General features: G+C 47.6%; 1 protein-coding gene across 2 annotated transcripts; it reads left to right on the forward strand.

The window, feature by feature from the left end:
- The first annotated feature begins 446 nt into the window (after nt 1-446).
- SLC49A3 (solute carrier family 49 member 3) lies at nt 447-15115 on the forward strand. 2 transcript variants are annotated; one of them, XM_078861326.1, is made up of 10 exons: nt 447-2853; nt 3399-3557; nt 4225-4444; nt 5108-5184; nt 6249-6386; nt 6996-7112; nt 8182-8377; nt 9408-9565; nt 10209-10327; nt 12061-15115. In XM_078861326.1, exons 1-10 carry the CDS (start codon nt 583-585, stop codon nt 12173-12175), a joined length of 3570 nt encoding a protein of 1189 aa, XP_078717452.1. In that variant the 5' UTR covers nt 447-582; the 3' UTR covers nt 12176-15115. The 2 variants fall into 2 exon arrangements, with proteins under 2 accessions (XP_078717452.1, XP_078717453.1); XM_078861327.1 differs by having other exon boundaries at nt 8225-8377.
- Nucleotides 15116-16473: the final 1358 nt, after the last annotated feature.

A 16473-nucleotide genomic window follows, 5' to 3' on the forward strand; every position in this document is an offset into this window, starting at 1 on the left:
ACCACCACCACCACCACCCACCACCTACCACCCACCACCTACCACCCACCACCACCACCCACCACCAGCACCCACCAGCACCCACCACCCACGACCATCACCACCACCCCCCACCACCACACACCACCCACCACCACACACCACCATCACCTACCACCCACCACCACCTACCACCCACCTCCACCTACCACCCACCACCGACCACTCACAACCACCCACCACCCATCACCACCACCACCCACCACCACTCACCACCACCCACCACACTCGTGAAATGGCCACCCACCCCATTGTCCTCAGTACCAAACGACACCAGCAATCGCCCCGACATGCCGGGCCTTGGTGATGTCCTGCGTCGCAGCGCCCCTTCCGGACACCTTCAGACGGTGGTGGTGGTGGCTCATGAGCGGGGGAGGGGCCCCCAGTCACGAACTCTGTGCGGAAGAGATTGCGTAACAGCAGCAGCAGCACATGACCGCCCGGAGACTCTTACAGAAGCACAACAACAGCGGCAACGCGCCGTGACATCATCGCACGAGTGCAAGTAACACGGGGACGAAAGGCGGAGAACTCGACTGGGGGATGTCGGCGGAGGGCGAGGCTGGAGCGGTCGCAGGCGCGGGGATCGGCGGGGCTGCGTCGGTCCCGGACGCGGCTGGAGACGGCGGCCAGACCAAGGATCTGAACGTGGAGCCTGGGGACCAGGCCGGGCCCGAGGGACCAGGGGATCGGGCAGGAGCCCGTGTCGGAGAGCCTCAGGGGGAACATGAAGGCGAGGCCGGGCCGCGTGGGCCCGAGATGCGGTCCGCGAACTCTGAGGAGCCTGCTGGGCCAGGAGAGGCAGGACGTGGGAGCATGGAGACAGAGCGACTTGAGGACCAACGCGGGTGTGAGGACACGGGGGATCAGGACGGAGAGCCTCGAGATCAGATGGGGGACCAGGCCGTGGATTGTGAAACGTACCCTGAGGACCAGGACGAGCTGAAACAGCTCGTAGATGGACCCACTGAGGACCGTGCTGGGTCTCCGGCGCCAGAGGATCGGACATTAGAACCTGAGAACTTTACTGAGGCTCAAGAGCCCCGGGATCAGACGATGGAGTCGGAGGCCCCTGAGGAGCAGCCTGGATCCGAGGAGCCCGCGCATTGGGACGTGGATCCCAAGGATCAAGTTGGGCTGGGAGCGCCAGAGGATCGGGCCATGACGCCTGAACAGGACCCTGAGGACCAGGCTGGGCTGGGAGCGACAGAGGATCGGGCCATGACGCCTGAACAGAACCCTGAGGACCAGGCTGGGCTGGGAGCGACAGAGGATCAGGTCATGACGCCTGAACAGGACCCCAAGGATCAAGTTGGGCTGGGAGCGACAGAGGATCAGGCCATGACGCCTGAACAGGACCCTGAGGACCAGGCTGGGCTGGGAGCGCTAGAGGATCGGGCCATGACGCCTGAACAGGACCCTGAGGACCAGGCTGGGCTGGGAGCGACAGAGGATCGTGCCATGACGCCTGAACAGGACCCTGAGGACCAGGCTGGGCTGGGAGCACCAGAAGATCGTGCCATGACTCCTGAACAGGACCCTGAGGACCAGGCTGGGCTGGGAGCACCAGAATATCGTGCCATGACGCCTGAACAGGACCCTGAGGACCAGGCTGGGCTGGGAGCGACAGAGGATCGGGCCATGACGCCTGAACAGGACCCTGAGGACCAGGCTGGGCTGGGAGCGACAGAGGATCGGGCCATGATGCCTGAACAGGACCCTGAAGACCAGGCTGGGCCAGAACAAACAGACAATGAAGTCACAGAACATAAAGGAGAAATTGAAGACCAGGCAGAACCAGAGGAGCCAGAGGAACGGATGATGGACTCTGAGGACCAAATTAGGCCAGAAGATGTAGAAAACTGCACCGTAGAGCCGGTGAAACTTGAAGACCAGTCTGGGTGTTCTGAGGAGCCAAGGGATCAGGACATTAACACTGAGGACCATGGGTTTGGAAGATCAATTGATCAAAACATGCAGTCGGGAGACCTTGAAGATCAGACTGTGACAGGGGATTCAGAAGATCGGACCGTAGATCCTGAAACCCATGTTGAGTCTGAGAAGGAGGATGATCGAACCGTGGAGCCTGAGAACTTGACTGGGGCTGAGGAACCAGAAAATCAGAACACAGTGTCGGGAGACCAAGCAAAGCAAGAAGAGCCAGAGGATAGGATATTGGAGCCTGAGGAAGTCTCTCCTGAGCAACTCCGCGAGCCTACCATAGATTATGGGAATCGGATAGCAGAGCCAGAGGCACTGGCCCGGCAGGGACACTATGGGGCCCTGACCGTACCGAGCAACTTGGTAAAACTCAAGGAGCGTGGCGACTTGGTTTGGCCACGGGAGGCAGAAGATTTAGCTGGAAAGCCGGAGGAGGCCGGGGATGAATTAGTGGAACCGATAGAGTTCGGGGATATGGCCAAGCCAGAAAGTGTCCAGACTGGGAGTAGGGGGGAACATGGAAATTGGCGTCGGGAGCCCATGCTTGGAGCCCGGCCAAAGGAACCCCCCAAGGTTCAGGGAGAGCCAGGGGACCTCATTGACGTGGCCTTGGATCAAGATGAACCCATGGATCAACCCATTGAACAAGGGGAGCCCAGGGGCCTGACCAGGCCTCGCGATCTTGGGAACCAGGCAATTAGGTCCTGGGATCTGACTGAGCCGGGGGAGGATGGGGAAAGGCTGCTTGGCATGACCGAGCACCCTGATGACTCCTTGGGGTCCGTGGATTCCGGGGCCCATGTTTACCATGTGTATGCACGCCGCTGGTTCGTGCTGGCGGTCTTGTGCCTGCTCAACCTATCCAATGCCCTGGTGCGTCCATCACCCTCACAGTTTTCCTGATTGTCTTTTGTTACACGTATTTATTGGCAGGGTAAGGCCTTTTTCAAAGTGGTACAGTTTGGGGGTTTTTTTTCGAAGAGAAGGTACCAGAAATGTGTGTGGTTAGGTTGAAGCCCATGTGACCTCATTTCCAGAAGTTCAGGTGGAGGAAAGAGTATTGCTCAACAGGACCAATGTGCGCAGAGGTTAAGTGTTTTTTTAGTCTGAAAGCAAACGTACTGTTATGTATACAACAGTACCTTAGTCAGATCATGATCACATCACAATTTTAATGAGCATGTAAATGTGAACAAGTTCTTGTAGCCTAAAATTTACGAGCGCTCGAGTCAGGAAAATTACGAACTGTTTACATTCATGGAAACTGTCGAAATAATGTTGGTCCTGAAAAGTATGTAATAAGGCTGTTGTGAATGCCCCAGAGGATTACAGATGTTGCATGTGCATGTAGAGACATTTGTATATTCACTGCTGAATAAAGAATGTTAATTGTGATGCCTCTGTTTTGTCCTATACAGATTTGGCTGAGCTTTGCGCCCATAGCAGACAAAGCTGCCACGTTCTTTGGCATCTCACTGGCGCAAGTTAACTGGCTGGCGGTCGTCTTTCTGGTTGCCTGCATCCCATGTGGCATAGTGGCCTCATGGTCCATGGACAGCATTGGCTTGCGTGTAACGGTACGGCCTTTTGCAGCCTTTGTTTCTCCATCTCTTGGCGAGAGCACAACACGTTAAATTTCATCATTGACAGGCATTGCACGTCTGCAGCTGATATTTTAATCCGGGAGTTCCAGTGTAATTTTTTTCCAAAATTGTTTTCGTGCTTTTGTCTGTGTTGATCTCTGTATGTATGTGATTGCATTTGTCCATGTATTTCTGCTTTGGTGTTTATGTTTATTTTCCAGTGTCATGGCACAACATAAGCAGGGAGTCTGTCGTTTACAGTGTGGTCCTGGTGATGGAACAGGGGTCATGTGCCATGAACCATTGCAGATGGGAAAGGGTGAAATAAGGCCAGACCACAGCAGCCAGCTGCTTTAAAATGGGCACTGAGCCACGGACCCTGGTGTTATTGTCTCCATTGCCTTTTATGAAGACTCGTCCTTTAACCTCCAACCCCCCCCCCACCAGAATGGCACCTCGCTGTACCGTGACTGTCCGCATGTATTTTACCCCCTTCATGTGATGTTTATTGCCCATAAACAAGGTCAGGGAACTCCTGCACAAAGTGAAACCGGGACGAGGCAGTTGACTTGCACGAATTATTTTCGCGACGGTTGGGGCAAATGTTCACGTCTGCATGTAACGTTGCCTGCTAATGGACGGCTGTCTGCTCCTCCTGCAGCTGGTGCTGGGCTCGTGGCTGAACGCGCTGGGGAGCGTGCTGCGAGCGCTGTCCGATCACCCGCTCATGCCCACGGCCCTGAAGGGCTTCCCGCTGCTAATGACGGGACAGACCCTGGGAGCGCTGGCGCAGCCCTTCCTGCTCTTCGCCCCCACCAAGTTGGCTGCTGTTTGGTTTCCCGACAGCCAACGAGCAACGGCCAACACCCTGGCCTCTATGTGTGAGGGAATCCACTTGCCTTTCTCTATGTTGCGCCACTTGCATTTCATGTGCGATTCACTAATTGTTGTGTGGAACGGTGATGCGTTTATCGTACTGTGCTATGAACCCTGAATTCTGAGTTCAATTCGCGGCCACAGATATCTTCAGTCGTGAGTGATAGCCGAATCGGTTTGGGTCACCCCTCCCAAACCAACTGACAAGCGTGGTGAAATATGGTCACATAACCCCCTTGACCAACAAGAACTTCCTCCAGTGTATTACCAAAGAGTAAAAACTCGCCTCTTTTACCCCTAGCCCACCACACTTAGAAGTGTTGGTGTGGTATGTCAACTGATATTTACCATTGGTATGCCTTGACATATTTGGCCGTGTTGACAATATTTTAATGCCCTCATCAATAAAGTACTGCCAGTTCTCTGTGCAGTGATGGATGCTGGTATTCGCAGACACACAAAACAGTCGTGGTATTATAACAGAAAACAACAATAACTTGAATAAAATTAACATTTTAAATTATGGTAATTATAAATGTGCATGAACTTAAGGGAGAACGCCAAAGCCTGAATTTGATGCAGCTCACAGATAAAATTACTGTAATGTGTAATTAAGGAACGCTGGCTTGCTTCGTTAAACAATGTGATTTTCTTGTGCCTCTCCACAGCCAACCCCCTGGGAATTCTGCTGGCCAATGTGCTGTCCCCTATCATCGTCTATGAAGCAGATCAGATACCTATGATGGTAATGCTAACGCAGCGTTCGATGCATTTGCCACCACCGGGGTCCAACTCGGCGCACAATCTGCCTTCACTAACGTTTACTAGGAATGCTGTGTTCAGTACAGATTCAAAAGGGGTCACCAGTTTAAATGTTTAACTTATTGTGACATATTGCCCAGTCAAAGTATATGCCCATTGATTAAAATTAAATTCCTTTATCTTCAATGGAAATATTATTTGACAGAACCATATAGAATACAGCACTATGCGCCTACTTTTATTGATATAGATTTCAGCAACAAAAGTAATTGGTTTACCAAGGCCTGGTGTACAATTTATTTTGGCTTCTAGGACCAAACCATCCCATTGCAACAACCGCCGGTAATTAAAGTGTATTTGCAGTGTATGCGCACGACATTATAACAGTCATTTTATGTTTTGTCGCGATACATTAACGATTGCCTTTAACAAAGTCACCTAGAATGTGGCCAATCTCATCCGATTTCGGAGGCTAAGCAGGGTTGAGTGGATAGTGCTTGTATTTGTGACCACCACACGTTAAACAGGTGCTGCACAACTGCAGTGTGGTTATTAGAGTGCAGTGGAGTGCAGCAAGATCCAGTATCTTACTGCTCTGCTCTCAACGTCTATGATGTCCACATTCAATTTGCACTGACCAGCATGGCGAAGTATACCCAAATAACCTCCACCACCTGCATGGCATGGGGAGGCCTTCGTCCAGCTTTGGATTGACAAAAAGGCTGTACATTCATTATTGTGGATTTGAGTATCTGCTGTAACACGCCGTTACCCAGTGGAGGTTCAACCTGTGCAGGTTGTCTACATGTGTGGTGTACACACCTGCTCGTAAGCGGGTGCCGTGGCATAGCGTGATTGTGTGGGGGTGCAAGGACCCTGGTGCACGCCATGAAATTGGGTCACCTGCCCAATGTACTTCACCTCTTCCTAGCCCGGTGCCTGGGCGGCTCCGGCCCAAGGGGGGCCCCGGTACAGCTGCATCGCCTGCACACTTTAGCCATGCCACAACGCCGCATGCCTCACTAATGGCCTCTTCTGCCTCCGCAGCTGTACCTGTACTGCCTGCCGGCCGTGCTGGCCTGCGCCCTGGCCACGTGTGGGGTGTGCAGCGGCTCGCCTCCCACACCCCCCTCCCTCGGAGCCACCCACCCCACCGGCGAGCCATTCTGGCGCAGCGTCAAAGCGGTAAATCCTGTGGGTGAAAGCCTGTCGAGGACGTACACTGTGCTGCGCCTGCGCTTCTGTACCACGACACGTTGGGCATATTTCTAAGAGTGTAAGGCTAAGTAGCATTTGACCAAATCGCCTGGAGTGTGCCCTATCTCGTGTGTCGGAAGCCAAGCGGGTTCAGTCCAAGTAGTTCCTGGATGGGAGACCTCGATCCATAAACGGGTGTTGTAGGCTGCTGTGGGGCTATTTTTGGGTAGCATACGGCAGTGCAGAAAATGCCATTGTTGCACTGCACTTGTTTTTCCCCGACTGCGCAGCCCACTCGTCACGACCTTCATCAGCCCACACTGGCCAACTTGTTGAAGTATTGGTGAAGTAACCAACACTGAATGGCGACACCATCATACAGCAGTGGACTGACAAAATGGCTGTGCACACGGGACATGTCCAAGAGGGGAAGTAGGAGCAGACGCTTTGCTTTTTGGGCACGTTTAATCGTACCCCAGGCTCTTGTTTTCTTCCCTCTTTGGCCACGTGCTCAAGAGAACCGCTTTCCCTTTTTGTTGTGGCCTGGCTTCAGTGCCGACATTTGCCGTGCGCCTGTGTGTTGTCTGTGCCGTGCAGGTGATGACCAACAAGCCGTACCTCGTGCTGTTCTTCTGTTTTGGTGCCGGCGTGGCTCTGTTCACCGCCTTCACAACGTTGCTGGAGCAGATCCTGTGCTCGCGGGGATACTCGGACGTACGGGGCTCTCCCACCTCTCCTTCCCATCTGTCACTCACCCTCCCGTTTATTCAAACGATGTATTCTTTTGTTTTTTAGAGACTTGCCAAATTTAAACGGGCTGAATAGCTACGATAATTAATGCCGGATATGGCCAGATGTTCTTTTTACGCAAAGCATGTTTAATTTGGCTCCTCTCCAAGATCTACAGCTTTCCCGGAGGAAATGTTTAAGTTCATATGACTAGCATCTAAGGGAATAGACTGGTAAGTGTAGACAATTTAGGGCAGCATTATTTGTAATGAGCGATCTTGCCTCAAATAGCCTGCAGCTTGCAGTGTGCTGAATCGCAACACCCCGTGTCTTTAATACAGGGTTTCCACATCATTCATGTCCCACACTTTGCACGTTTACCAACCTCCATTCAAATGCGAAATAGCTCATTACTTGTAAACTTGATAATAAATGCAATTGTAATCCTTTGTCTTATAAATGCCATTTTAACTCTACATATGAGTTCCTTTCACGAGTTTCATACGGAATGTTATTTTGGATTGCACACTAGATTTCTGTTGTGCATAGTTGTTTATTGTTTTACTATTATTCATTCGTCATTTTCTCTAAACTTTCCCTGCTTTTGTTCTCTCCAATAGCTGTGAACCCTCCCTTCCCATTTAACTTGCCGTTTTGGCCGGGTTGCCATTGAAAAAAATGCTTCTTGGCTCAGTGGGCCTTACCAAAAATACACTGTCTGAATCACTCAATAAACACGCCCCATGTGACGTGAAGAGAGCTGATTAAATTTAAAATACAAGATCATGTATGAGTACACCTGTTCCCACGCGACCTAGGCACGACTGTTGCCACCTACGCCACGTGGGATGTTGTCTACCAATCGTCGGTCACGTGCAACGTGCAATTACCACATTTTTATTTGAATGGAGATTGTTAAACAATGAAAAGATAATGGGGAGAAGTGGAGTTTGAAAAACCCTGCTTTATTGTGACATTTTTATTAAAAACCTCCGCAATGTTGGTGGATATGTGAAGCGAAAAATACATTAGCGATCCATGTTTTTATCAGCAGGCTTCTGTGGCCCCTGTGGTCTGCTTTGATGTTTCCGCTGCAGAGCTTCTCAGGGCTGTGTGGAGCGCTGACGATCGGGTTCGGAATCATCGGTGCTGGGCTGGTAGGCCTCTACGTCGACCGCTCCAAGAAATTTGTGGAAGTAACCAAGATCAACTTCTGCCTGGCAGCGTTGGCGGCCTGCGTGTTTGCGATGGTGAGCGAGTCGCTGGTTTGCACAACCCTGCATTGGGTCGGTGTTCTGCTGCGTTTTACACCTCTGTCAGGGTGGCATATACTTATCTGGGGGAGAAAGAGAGCGAGAAAGACGCATACATTTTTAATAACAAGAGAGCATTCGTAATTATTCAGTTATATATGTACATACATTAATGGAAAGATACTTTCGAATTTCCTTCTCAATGAAATAATAATGTCTACTGATTCGTGGTATGAATTAAATGCTTGTGCAGTATTTTACGAGCAGCATTCATCTCGGATGTATATCTCGAGTGAGGCTGTAGACATCTGACGAGGGATGCACAATGATGACAGTGGCGTCATGACAGCTCTGAGCTCAAGACTCAAGTATTTTTTTTCACCGTTGCCATTCCTTCACTCCTTGCATGTTTGCCAAATATAAACGAGCAATGGCATGCCTTTTTATAATTGGCATGTCTGAGATCATATGCTGCCTAAAGTTGCCCAGCGGGTAGAAACTAAAATGGAATTTGCGCGCGTTCTCATTATTGTTTCTGATCGTTGATTCACAACTTCTGCAACACTTGTAAATGTATGTATGTTGCACATAGCCAACCGTGCTCGTAAAGCCAACTGACTGGAACGTGAAAATGCCATTTTTGGAAAGACTTCGTTCAAAATAGGCAATATATTTGTAATCCTTGCTCATATAAATGCCATTTTAAATTATTTGAGTTTCTCCGTCTTGTGTAATGCTATTTTGGATTGTTTACTCGATGTCCACTGGACATAATTCTGATTGTGAATAATTGTATATATTATCAGTTTTCTTTTACATGTAGCCCCTGAAAACCCTCCCTTCCCATGTGACGTGCTGGCTACTGTCGTATCAGCTATTTTATGCAGCCCCTGTAAATCCTTTCCTTGTAATGTGCTGCTTTGGCTGGGTTGCCATTGAAAAAGAGGTTTGTAGCTGTGGGCCTTAGCCGAAATAAACTGATTGACTGATTTTGTGATTTTCTAAAGTTACCCCCTTCCTGCTGCAGGTGTGTGGCATGCGCGACCAGCAGTATGTGATTGCCGTGGCGTGCTGCGTCTTCGGGATGTTCGGCTTCTCCATTTATCCCGTGTGCATGGAGCTGGGTGTCGAGTGCACCTACCCGGTCGGGGAGGCCACCAGTTCGGGCATCCTCTTCATCTCAGGGTGAGAAGGGCTGAATGTTTGTACAGCCCACACCACCCCCCCCCCCCCCGTATTAACTCTCACTGTTTTCCAATACAGTTGCCTCCTTGACTCTATACACTTGCTCCACCTTCATTTTTGTGGTGAGGATATTCCAGCAGAAAATAAGTCCACTCCTTGGTCTTCATTACAGCCAGACACAGCCACTTTGGCTTCTACAGCATGAATTAAAAAAAATATGACCGTGCATGTGTCTCTTCAGATTTCTGAATGGAAATTGGCAGAGATATTGCTTGTTGGGGGCCAGGTCTGGGCTGTGCAGTGTTTATGGTTCAACTCTCCAAGCAGCATAGACACATCGGAGCTTGTGAACTGGATCAATTTCATGAAGGAGAAACAAACCACGAGTCAACATCCCCCCCCCTCCCCATAGCATATCTTTCTGCAGTGTGGTGGCATACCCTTGTCGTTTCTGGGAAAGACCAACAGACACGTGACAACATGTTACAACTTGTCCACGTTGCCTTCTCCACTCCTGCTTTACGTGTGTACATAACTTTTCTAGTGCCCCCCCCCCACCTCGTAATCAACTCAAGCAAATGATCCACCCGCCTTGACAGGCCTGCGTTCGACCCCCGTGCTCTGTGCGGTGTGTGGCGCGCAGGCAGCTGCAGGGCGTGCTGTACATCGTGCTGATGCAGGCGGTCGCGCGACCGCTACCGACCACAGCCGTCCCCGCCGCCGTGTGCCATGGCAATGGCGTGACGCCGCAGGACTGGACCGGTAATTGGGTCTGATTTTTTTCCTGCTGTGTTTACTCTGGGGAAGGATGTCGGGGATGGGTGATGGTGGTGGTGAGGAGCTGCAGAGGAGAATTTCAAGCTTTCTCAAATATGCCTGGTTAAAATTGATGCCCCTTTGCCTCCCCAGCATCTCCTATCATTTCTATTATCCCCTTGTATTAAGCACCATCCCCAGTGTCTTTATCCATGAATATACCACTGGGACATCTCCCCTCTCTAAATAAGGTCATGTTTGTAACAGTGTGACAGGCCCTGTAAACCTACAGAGACAAAACAACAAAGCTGTCTGGGTTGTACAGCGTGTGTGCCCTTGCAGCAAGATCATGTCACTTGTTTTTTCCAAACCATGTGGCTCTTGTTGACGATGTTTTAATTTGTGGCTGCGCGCTTTGTTTGCGGTAATGTGTAAATAAACCGTCAGATTATCCGTTTTCTTTTAATTAAATTTGATCATCTTTCAGTTGGTTTATGTAATGGACAGTAACATGCTTCCTGCCAACGTGTACAATAGTATTGTTTCTTGTCTGTGAGTGTGTTGTCTGAGCCTCTAAATAGCGTACGTGAATGTTTTCCAGGTCAGTCATCGTCCACACATTTTAAGTGGCATGATCAATGGAGGCTTTTACCTTCATTTAAACACCTGTGGCACACTACATTGCGGTGATTTGTATTTTGGCATCTGTTGACCAAAAGGCATCTGGCGATGAACCCTGGTGACTTAATGAATTTGTTCGATTTTATTAGAAAGTGGTTTGTTTATATTTTTAGCAGCGGTGACATGAGCCCATTACATACAGCAAATACTAATTAAAAAACGCTAAATGTACACGTCCATTCATATGTCATGAGATTATAAATCCATATCAATTAATTGAGGCATCATTCCACCTTGTGTAACAATTTTAATGGTGGCTAATGCTATTTGAATCGTCAAGGATGTTCCATTAACTTCGTATTAGGTTCTCCGTGAGTCCTCATTTACATGCACCTGTTTACACTTAATTTGATGTACAAGTCAAGGGAAAATATATTAAACAAGTGAAAAATCAGGTGGATAGTAACGTCGGTGACCATGCTCGCAAATCTCCTTGCAGTAACACACGGGTAGATTTACACAGCGTGCATAAGCTAGCGGTGGCGGTGGTGGAATTTGTTGACGCGTTCGCATATATGGTGTTCTTGAGTTAGTTTGCCCTGTTTGCTGCGAATATCAAGACACTTGTGGTGAGGCACTAATAATTGGCACACTGCCACAGAATGTGTTCTCACTAAACTAACTTGGATAGCAAACTTGTTGTTTTGGACCGCGTGAGACGAGAGCACGTGTGTGCGGTAACCCGTGATGGTGTGTGTGTGTGTGTGGGAGCGGTAGTGTAGCGGTTAATGCACTGGCCTATGAATCTGGCGACACGGGTTCGATTCTGGCTCACGGCCAACACCAGTGACGATTATCTGAACCAGCCCTGGGCCTCCACTAGGTCAACTCAGCCTCAATTGAGTATCTAGTGTTATGTATAAAAACATTGCCACTAGGGAGACAAATGCGGCCGGGTCCGGTGCAGCCAATAACCCCCTCGTGTACCATTCCGGCCTTCTGCATAAGTGCTTACTGACAGCATTTGCCCCAACAGTCTGTTAAAGGCTATACGGGGGATCTTTGTTTTTGTGTGTGACTGCCCAACGCTGACTTGTTGTGCCGGCTTCTCTTCACAGTCTCCGTATTGCTGTTTGCCGGGATTGCCATGCTTGGCGCGTGCTGCATGGTGGTGGCATTCCGGACCGAGTACCGGAGACGAAAAGCGGAGGCTGTGGAGTCGTCGGAGAGTGAGCCGCTCCTTGTGTGAGCCAAAGAGGGTTGAATTCCTCACCCGCGTTCTGTTCAAAGATGGACGAAAGCCACGGTTCTTCCCACTCCTGCCTGTCAACGGATCTCATCGTTGCGTCTCGCACGTATAGATTCATATAAATCATCCACATACAGTAAAACCTTGGATTGCGAGTAACTTGGTCTGCGAGTGTTTTGCAAGACCAGCAAAAATTTTAAATACATTTTTATTTGATAAACGAGCGAGGTCTTGCAATACGAGTACTGTAGTTGTACAGTATACGCTTTGTCTGCCGAGCGTCACGTGATCACAACTGAGCCGATGGTTCTCTCTCTCGCTGCGGGATTGTGGGTAATCGTCTCCCATGCTCGGTCTCAGTCGGCGTGCCTCACTCGTATAGTCAACATTCGTGCGAGCGTAGACTGTTTACTATAGTGTTGTGACCACGAGTGTGTGCGAAAGCATTTTTTTATTGTGTCCAAGTGTAGTGACTGTTCTTTAGTAACTGTACTGCAAGTGAAAGTCGTCCTTCACAATAACCCTCCTCTCGTCTCCCTCACACCAGCCACGATTAAATTTCATTAATAAATTTGATTACTTTATATAAAATTTAAATAATAAAAAAATAAAAAGGTATTTTGTATTAATCATTTTTATATTAATACAGTATTTTTGGGTTGTGGAACGAATCATCTGAGTTTCCATTATTTCTCATGGGGAAATTCGCTTTGATATACGAGTGCTTTGGATTACAAACACTTTTCCTGAACGAATTATGCTCGCAATCCAAGGTTTTACTGTATAGGGATCCCTCGATTAACCCAGACAGAGAATGAGCTGATTTTTGCATGATGCTCAGTCCACTACCTCATTTGGGGGAAAAAGTTCTTCAAATACACATTTTTAAAGAAAATTTCTTAGGATTACCATAGTAATTTTAATCTGTTACATCACATAGTAAGTTTATAATTTACACACGAATCGTATATTTCATACTTTACACCTGGAAAAAACTAATGGTACTCTTAGTAAACGATTCTCTTGGTAATGTTTTTTCTATTATTAGGCTGCACGTAGTTACTGAAGCAGCAATGTTTTATCGTATTTTAATTCGCAGGGTATGTGATGGTTCAGTGAGTGGATTGATGTCAGATTTTGTAAGCAGAGGGACATGAACTTTAATACCACGATGTTTGCTGCTGTTGGGCTTGGTTGCTCCTGTACTGAGCTGTGTCAAACCCCCTCCTGGGCCAAGCTACCACAAGATAATAATTAGCGTATGGATGCCGTAGTGTGATGCCTCATCTTTTCGAGATGGGAGTTCACTGTAATTATTTTCATTTGTAAATACATGTTTACAATGCGTGGGGCTGCCCAGCAGAGTGGAGATTCTTGGCACGATGCCTGGAATTGGTGGCTGCTAAATCAGTTGCATTCCAAGCCCCAGAACAAACATCGTCCCTGACAGTGGCCATGGAAAGGCAAACCCATGCTTTCTTTCAACCAACTATTTTGTACTCTCGCTGCAAGTTTTGGGCTTTGCTTCCGATGCCTTGTCACATCACCCTCGACGGCGCAAGCAGAACTTTATTTTCATTGGCCACACAGAAAGATGCCTCATTTTTGTTAGTTTACAGCCCTCTAAGCTGATGCCAGACACTTTATATTTGTAAAGACCAATGATATTAAAAATCTGCTTCATTTAAAATATATATCAACCATGACTCTATGCAGTATGTTTAGTTTGATGAAAGAAAATATTTTTTGGAAAACATTTTGGAATGTGTTTTTACGTAAATTCCTGTTGTGTAAATGATATGGTGACAGTGTTGTTTTGTAAATGGCGGTGTATTATGTAAATACTGTAGGTGTTGCACTACTTTTTGTCCTGCCTACCCTAGAATGTGTAATGCCCTCATAATGCAAAAGGTTGAGAGGCTGGGCAGTCTGATCACTGTGATAACTGATTTCACAATAGTGGTGGTGTTTAATCCGCCTGGTATCAATTCATCCTTGTTTTCTAGCTTTCTTTCGGATCTTGCCCTACGATGAATCCACAGGACGAGGACTAATTAAGTTGCCATACATATGCCCAGTTTGGTCATTATAAATACAGTAATCAATGAACACTACGAATCACGAGTGTTTGTTGGGAGCACAAAAACCATAAACCAATGACGGTTTTCAGTCACCTTGCAAAGGCAGTGGATTGTGAATGGAAGCCCTTGTGAAATGGCCGCCTGGTATGAGAAATGCTGATGTCAACTTGAGGCTGGGGCAATAGTGGTGGAGTAGACATTGAATCCAGGGTTTGTCTTGTGCAGAGACAGAACATGATCTGCAAGGACAGTGATCAATAGCGGCAAGCAAGTGACGGCAGGACCTCTAAGGCAACGGTCAGATTGCCAAGGTCGAGTTTTGCTAGCGTGCCGAGTTGTGGATTTGCGGCAATTGAAACGTATCCTCGTGAACGAGTTAATGAGCTAATCTCGATTACCCTGAAGTTAAACAGTGGTGTCAGCACTGTTTGCTTTGTGGTGCCGGCTGTGTTAAAGGTGATTTGCATGTTTTCTGAATGCAGTTGGGTGATGGTGGGTTTCCTGAGCCCACTGGTGTGGCAATGGCAGGGTGAAAGCTCTCGTCCATGCCGTGTACATTATGCGGGTTCACCCCTGTGAGTTACAGATTATGATAATCAGCTTAGCGCTAGGGTATCCCTGCTATAATACAAACATTAATACGCCTAGCGTACCGAAGGCAACGTGAGCAACGCACATGTTTTGACTCGGTCTGTTTGTTATACGAAGCTTCAAACACAGGCTCGTCATTACGCATCAAGTTGTATCCAAGTTGTATCCCAAGGACAGATTTTGCTCCATTACTTCTGTTCGCTGTTTTTTGTGTAGAAATAAAACTGGAATAAACACTTGACCAAAATGGAATTTGAAGCCCTGGGTGACTTCATTTACTTCGTTATACCATTTATGTAATGCATTCTGCCCTTCTGTCCCATGTACAACACCCTGGAATTCGCCCCGGCTGCTAATGCATTGCAGACGTTAATAATCCTGACATGCTGGATTGGAGACGCGACTGTATTGGCAACGAGCTGCTATTAATGTTAGCATTCTGACTAACTCGTCTGTTATGAATGCTTTCTTTCACCTTTATTTGATGGACACACCTTGCAGAAATTGTAAGGCAATATGAAACGCATTTTGTTCAGACTTTTGTGTGGCCTATAAATACATTACCACGTTTCTATTGTACTGTATTTAAAATATACATGGGGACCTAGTTAATCTACATACATATCTGTACAAGGGAGTAACACTCATAACTCCATACGGATAGATTCAAGAATCCATGCTGTACTGCCATCTGGCCACCTCGGCTTTATGCTCGGAATATCAATCAGGCTGCTGCTCAATTCACCAAACATTTGCTATGAATTGTTTTTCTATAGATTTATTTAGCTTTTTACTAATTGTACAAACCCGTGATATAACGTTGCTTCTAGATGCTAATTAAAACTACCTTGCAGACATTCATTTAAAAGTCTTGAAAAATGTGTGAGCTTGTGTCTGTGAAAGCTTGAGCTACGTGGGGATTGGACTTTTTTTTTATTGAAATTAATATCCGCGGGAACGCCTGCAGACATTTAACGTTTATTTAGGTTGTCATTTGGACCTATTATTTATCGTCTTCCAAACAATCCAACGCTAGAACTGGAATAAAATGAAATACTGTACTCGAAGAAATTCCTGTGCTCAAACATGCAGTACAACTAAAATCTGGTGACTGCTGCTGCGTTGGCAGTGGTGCACAAACACAACAAATATAAAAAAAACTCAACAAATTAGTTAATAACACGGTGGCCCGTAAAATAAAAATTACACGCAACGTTTCGGTACGTTGTCCTTCATGGCACGTGTGCTATGAATAATGCGTTGAGGTTTTTTTTCGTGATGTGACATGTCGCCATCAAAGACGTACAGTAAATAATGATGCCAGGGGAGATGAGTAATTAATCACCGTATCCTTCGGTTCTCGCGGCTTGTTTTTGTCAGTCTGAATCAATTTAGATACTTCACATAACTGGTAAACTATTCAGCCATTTCGCGATGCCATTACAGTAATTGCAATGCACTTGCATAGCGTTTCGACACGACCGCCGCTTTACCTGCGAACCAGGTAAATGTGTCCAATATCAGAATTGATTACCTGCGAACCAGGTAAATGTGTCCAATATCAGAGTTGAAAAGCTAAAAGATATTCTTACGCTCTGTAGAGCTCCATC

This window comes from Lampetra fluviatilis, chromosome 12, assembly GCF_964198595.1.
Source record: "Lampetra fluviatilis chromosome 12, kcLamFluv1.1, whole genome shotgun sequence".
NCBI lineage: Eukaryota > Metazoa > Chordata > Hyperoartia > Petromyzontiformes > Petromyzontidae > Lampetra > Lampetra fluviatilis.

Bases quoted from the DNA above. Each gene is read 5' to 3' on its own strand.
- SLC49A3 (XM_078861326.1), top strand. From the start codon at position 583: ATGTCGGCGGAGGGCGAGGCTGGAGCGGTCGCAGGCGCGGGGATCGGC. The intron at 8,378-9,407 runs GTGAGCGAGTCG...TTCCTGCTGCAG, and splicing joins CGGCCTGCGTGTTTGCGATG to GTGTGTGGCATGCGCGACCA. The intron at 9,566-10,208 runs GTGAGAAGGGCT...TGTGGCGCGCAG, and splicing joins GGCATCCTCTTCATCTCAGG to GCAGCTGCAGGGCGTGCTGT.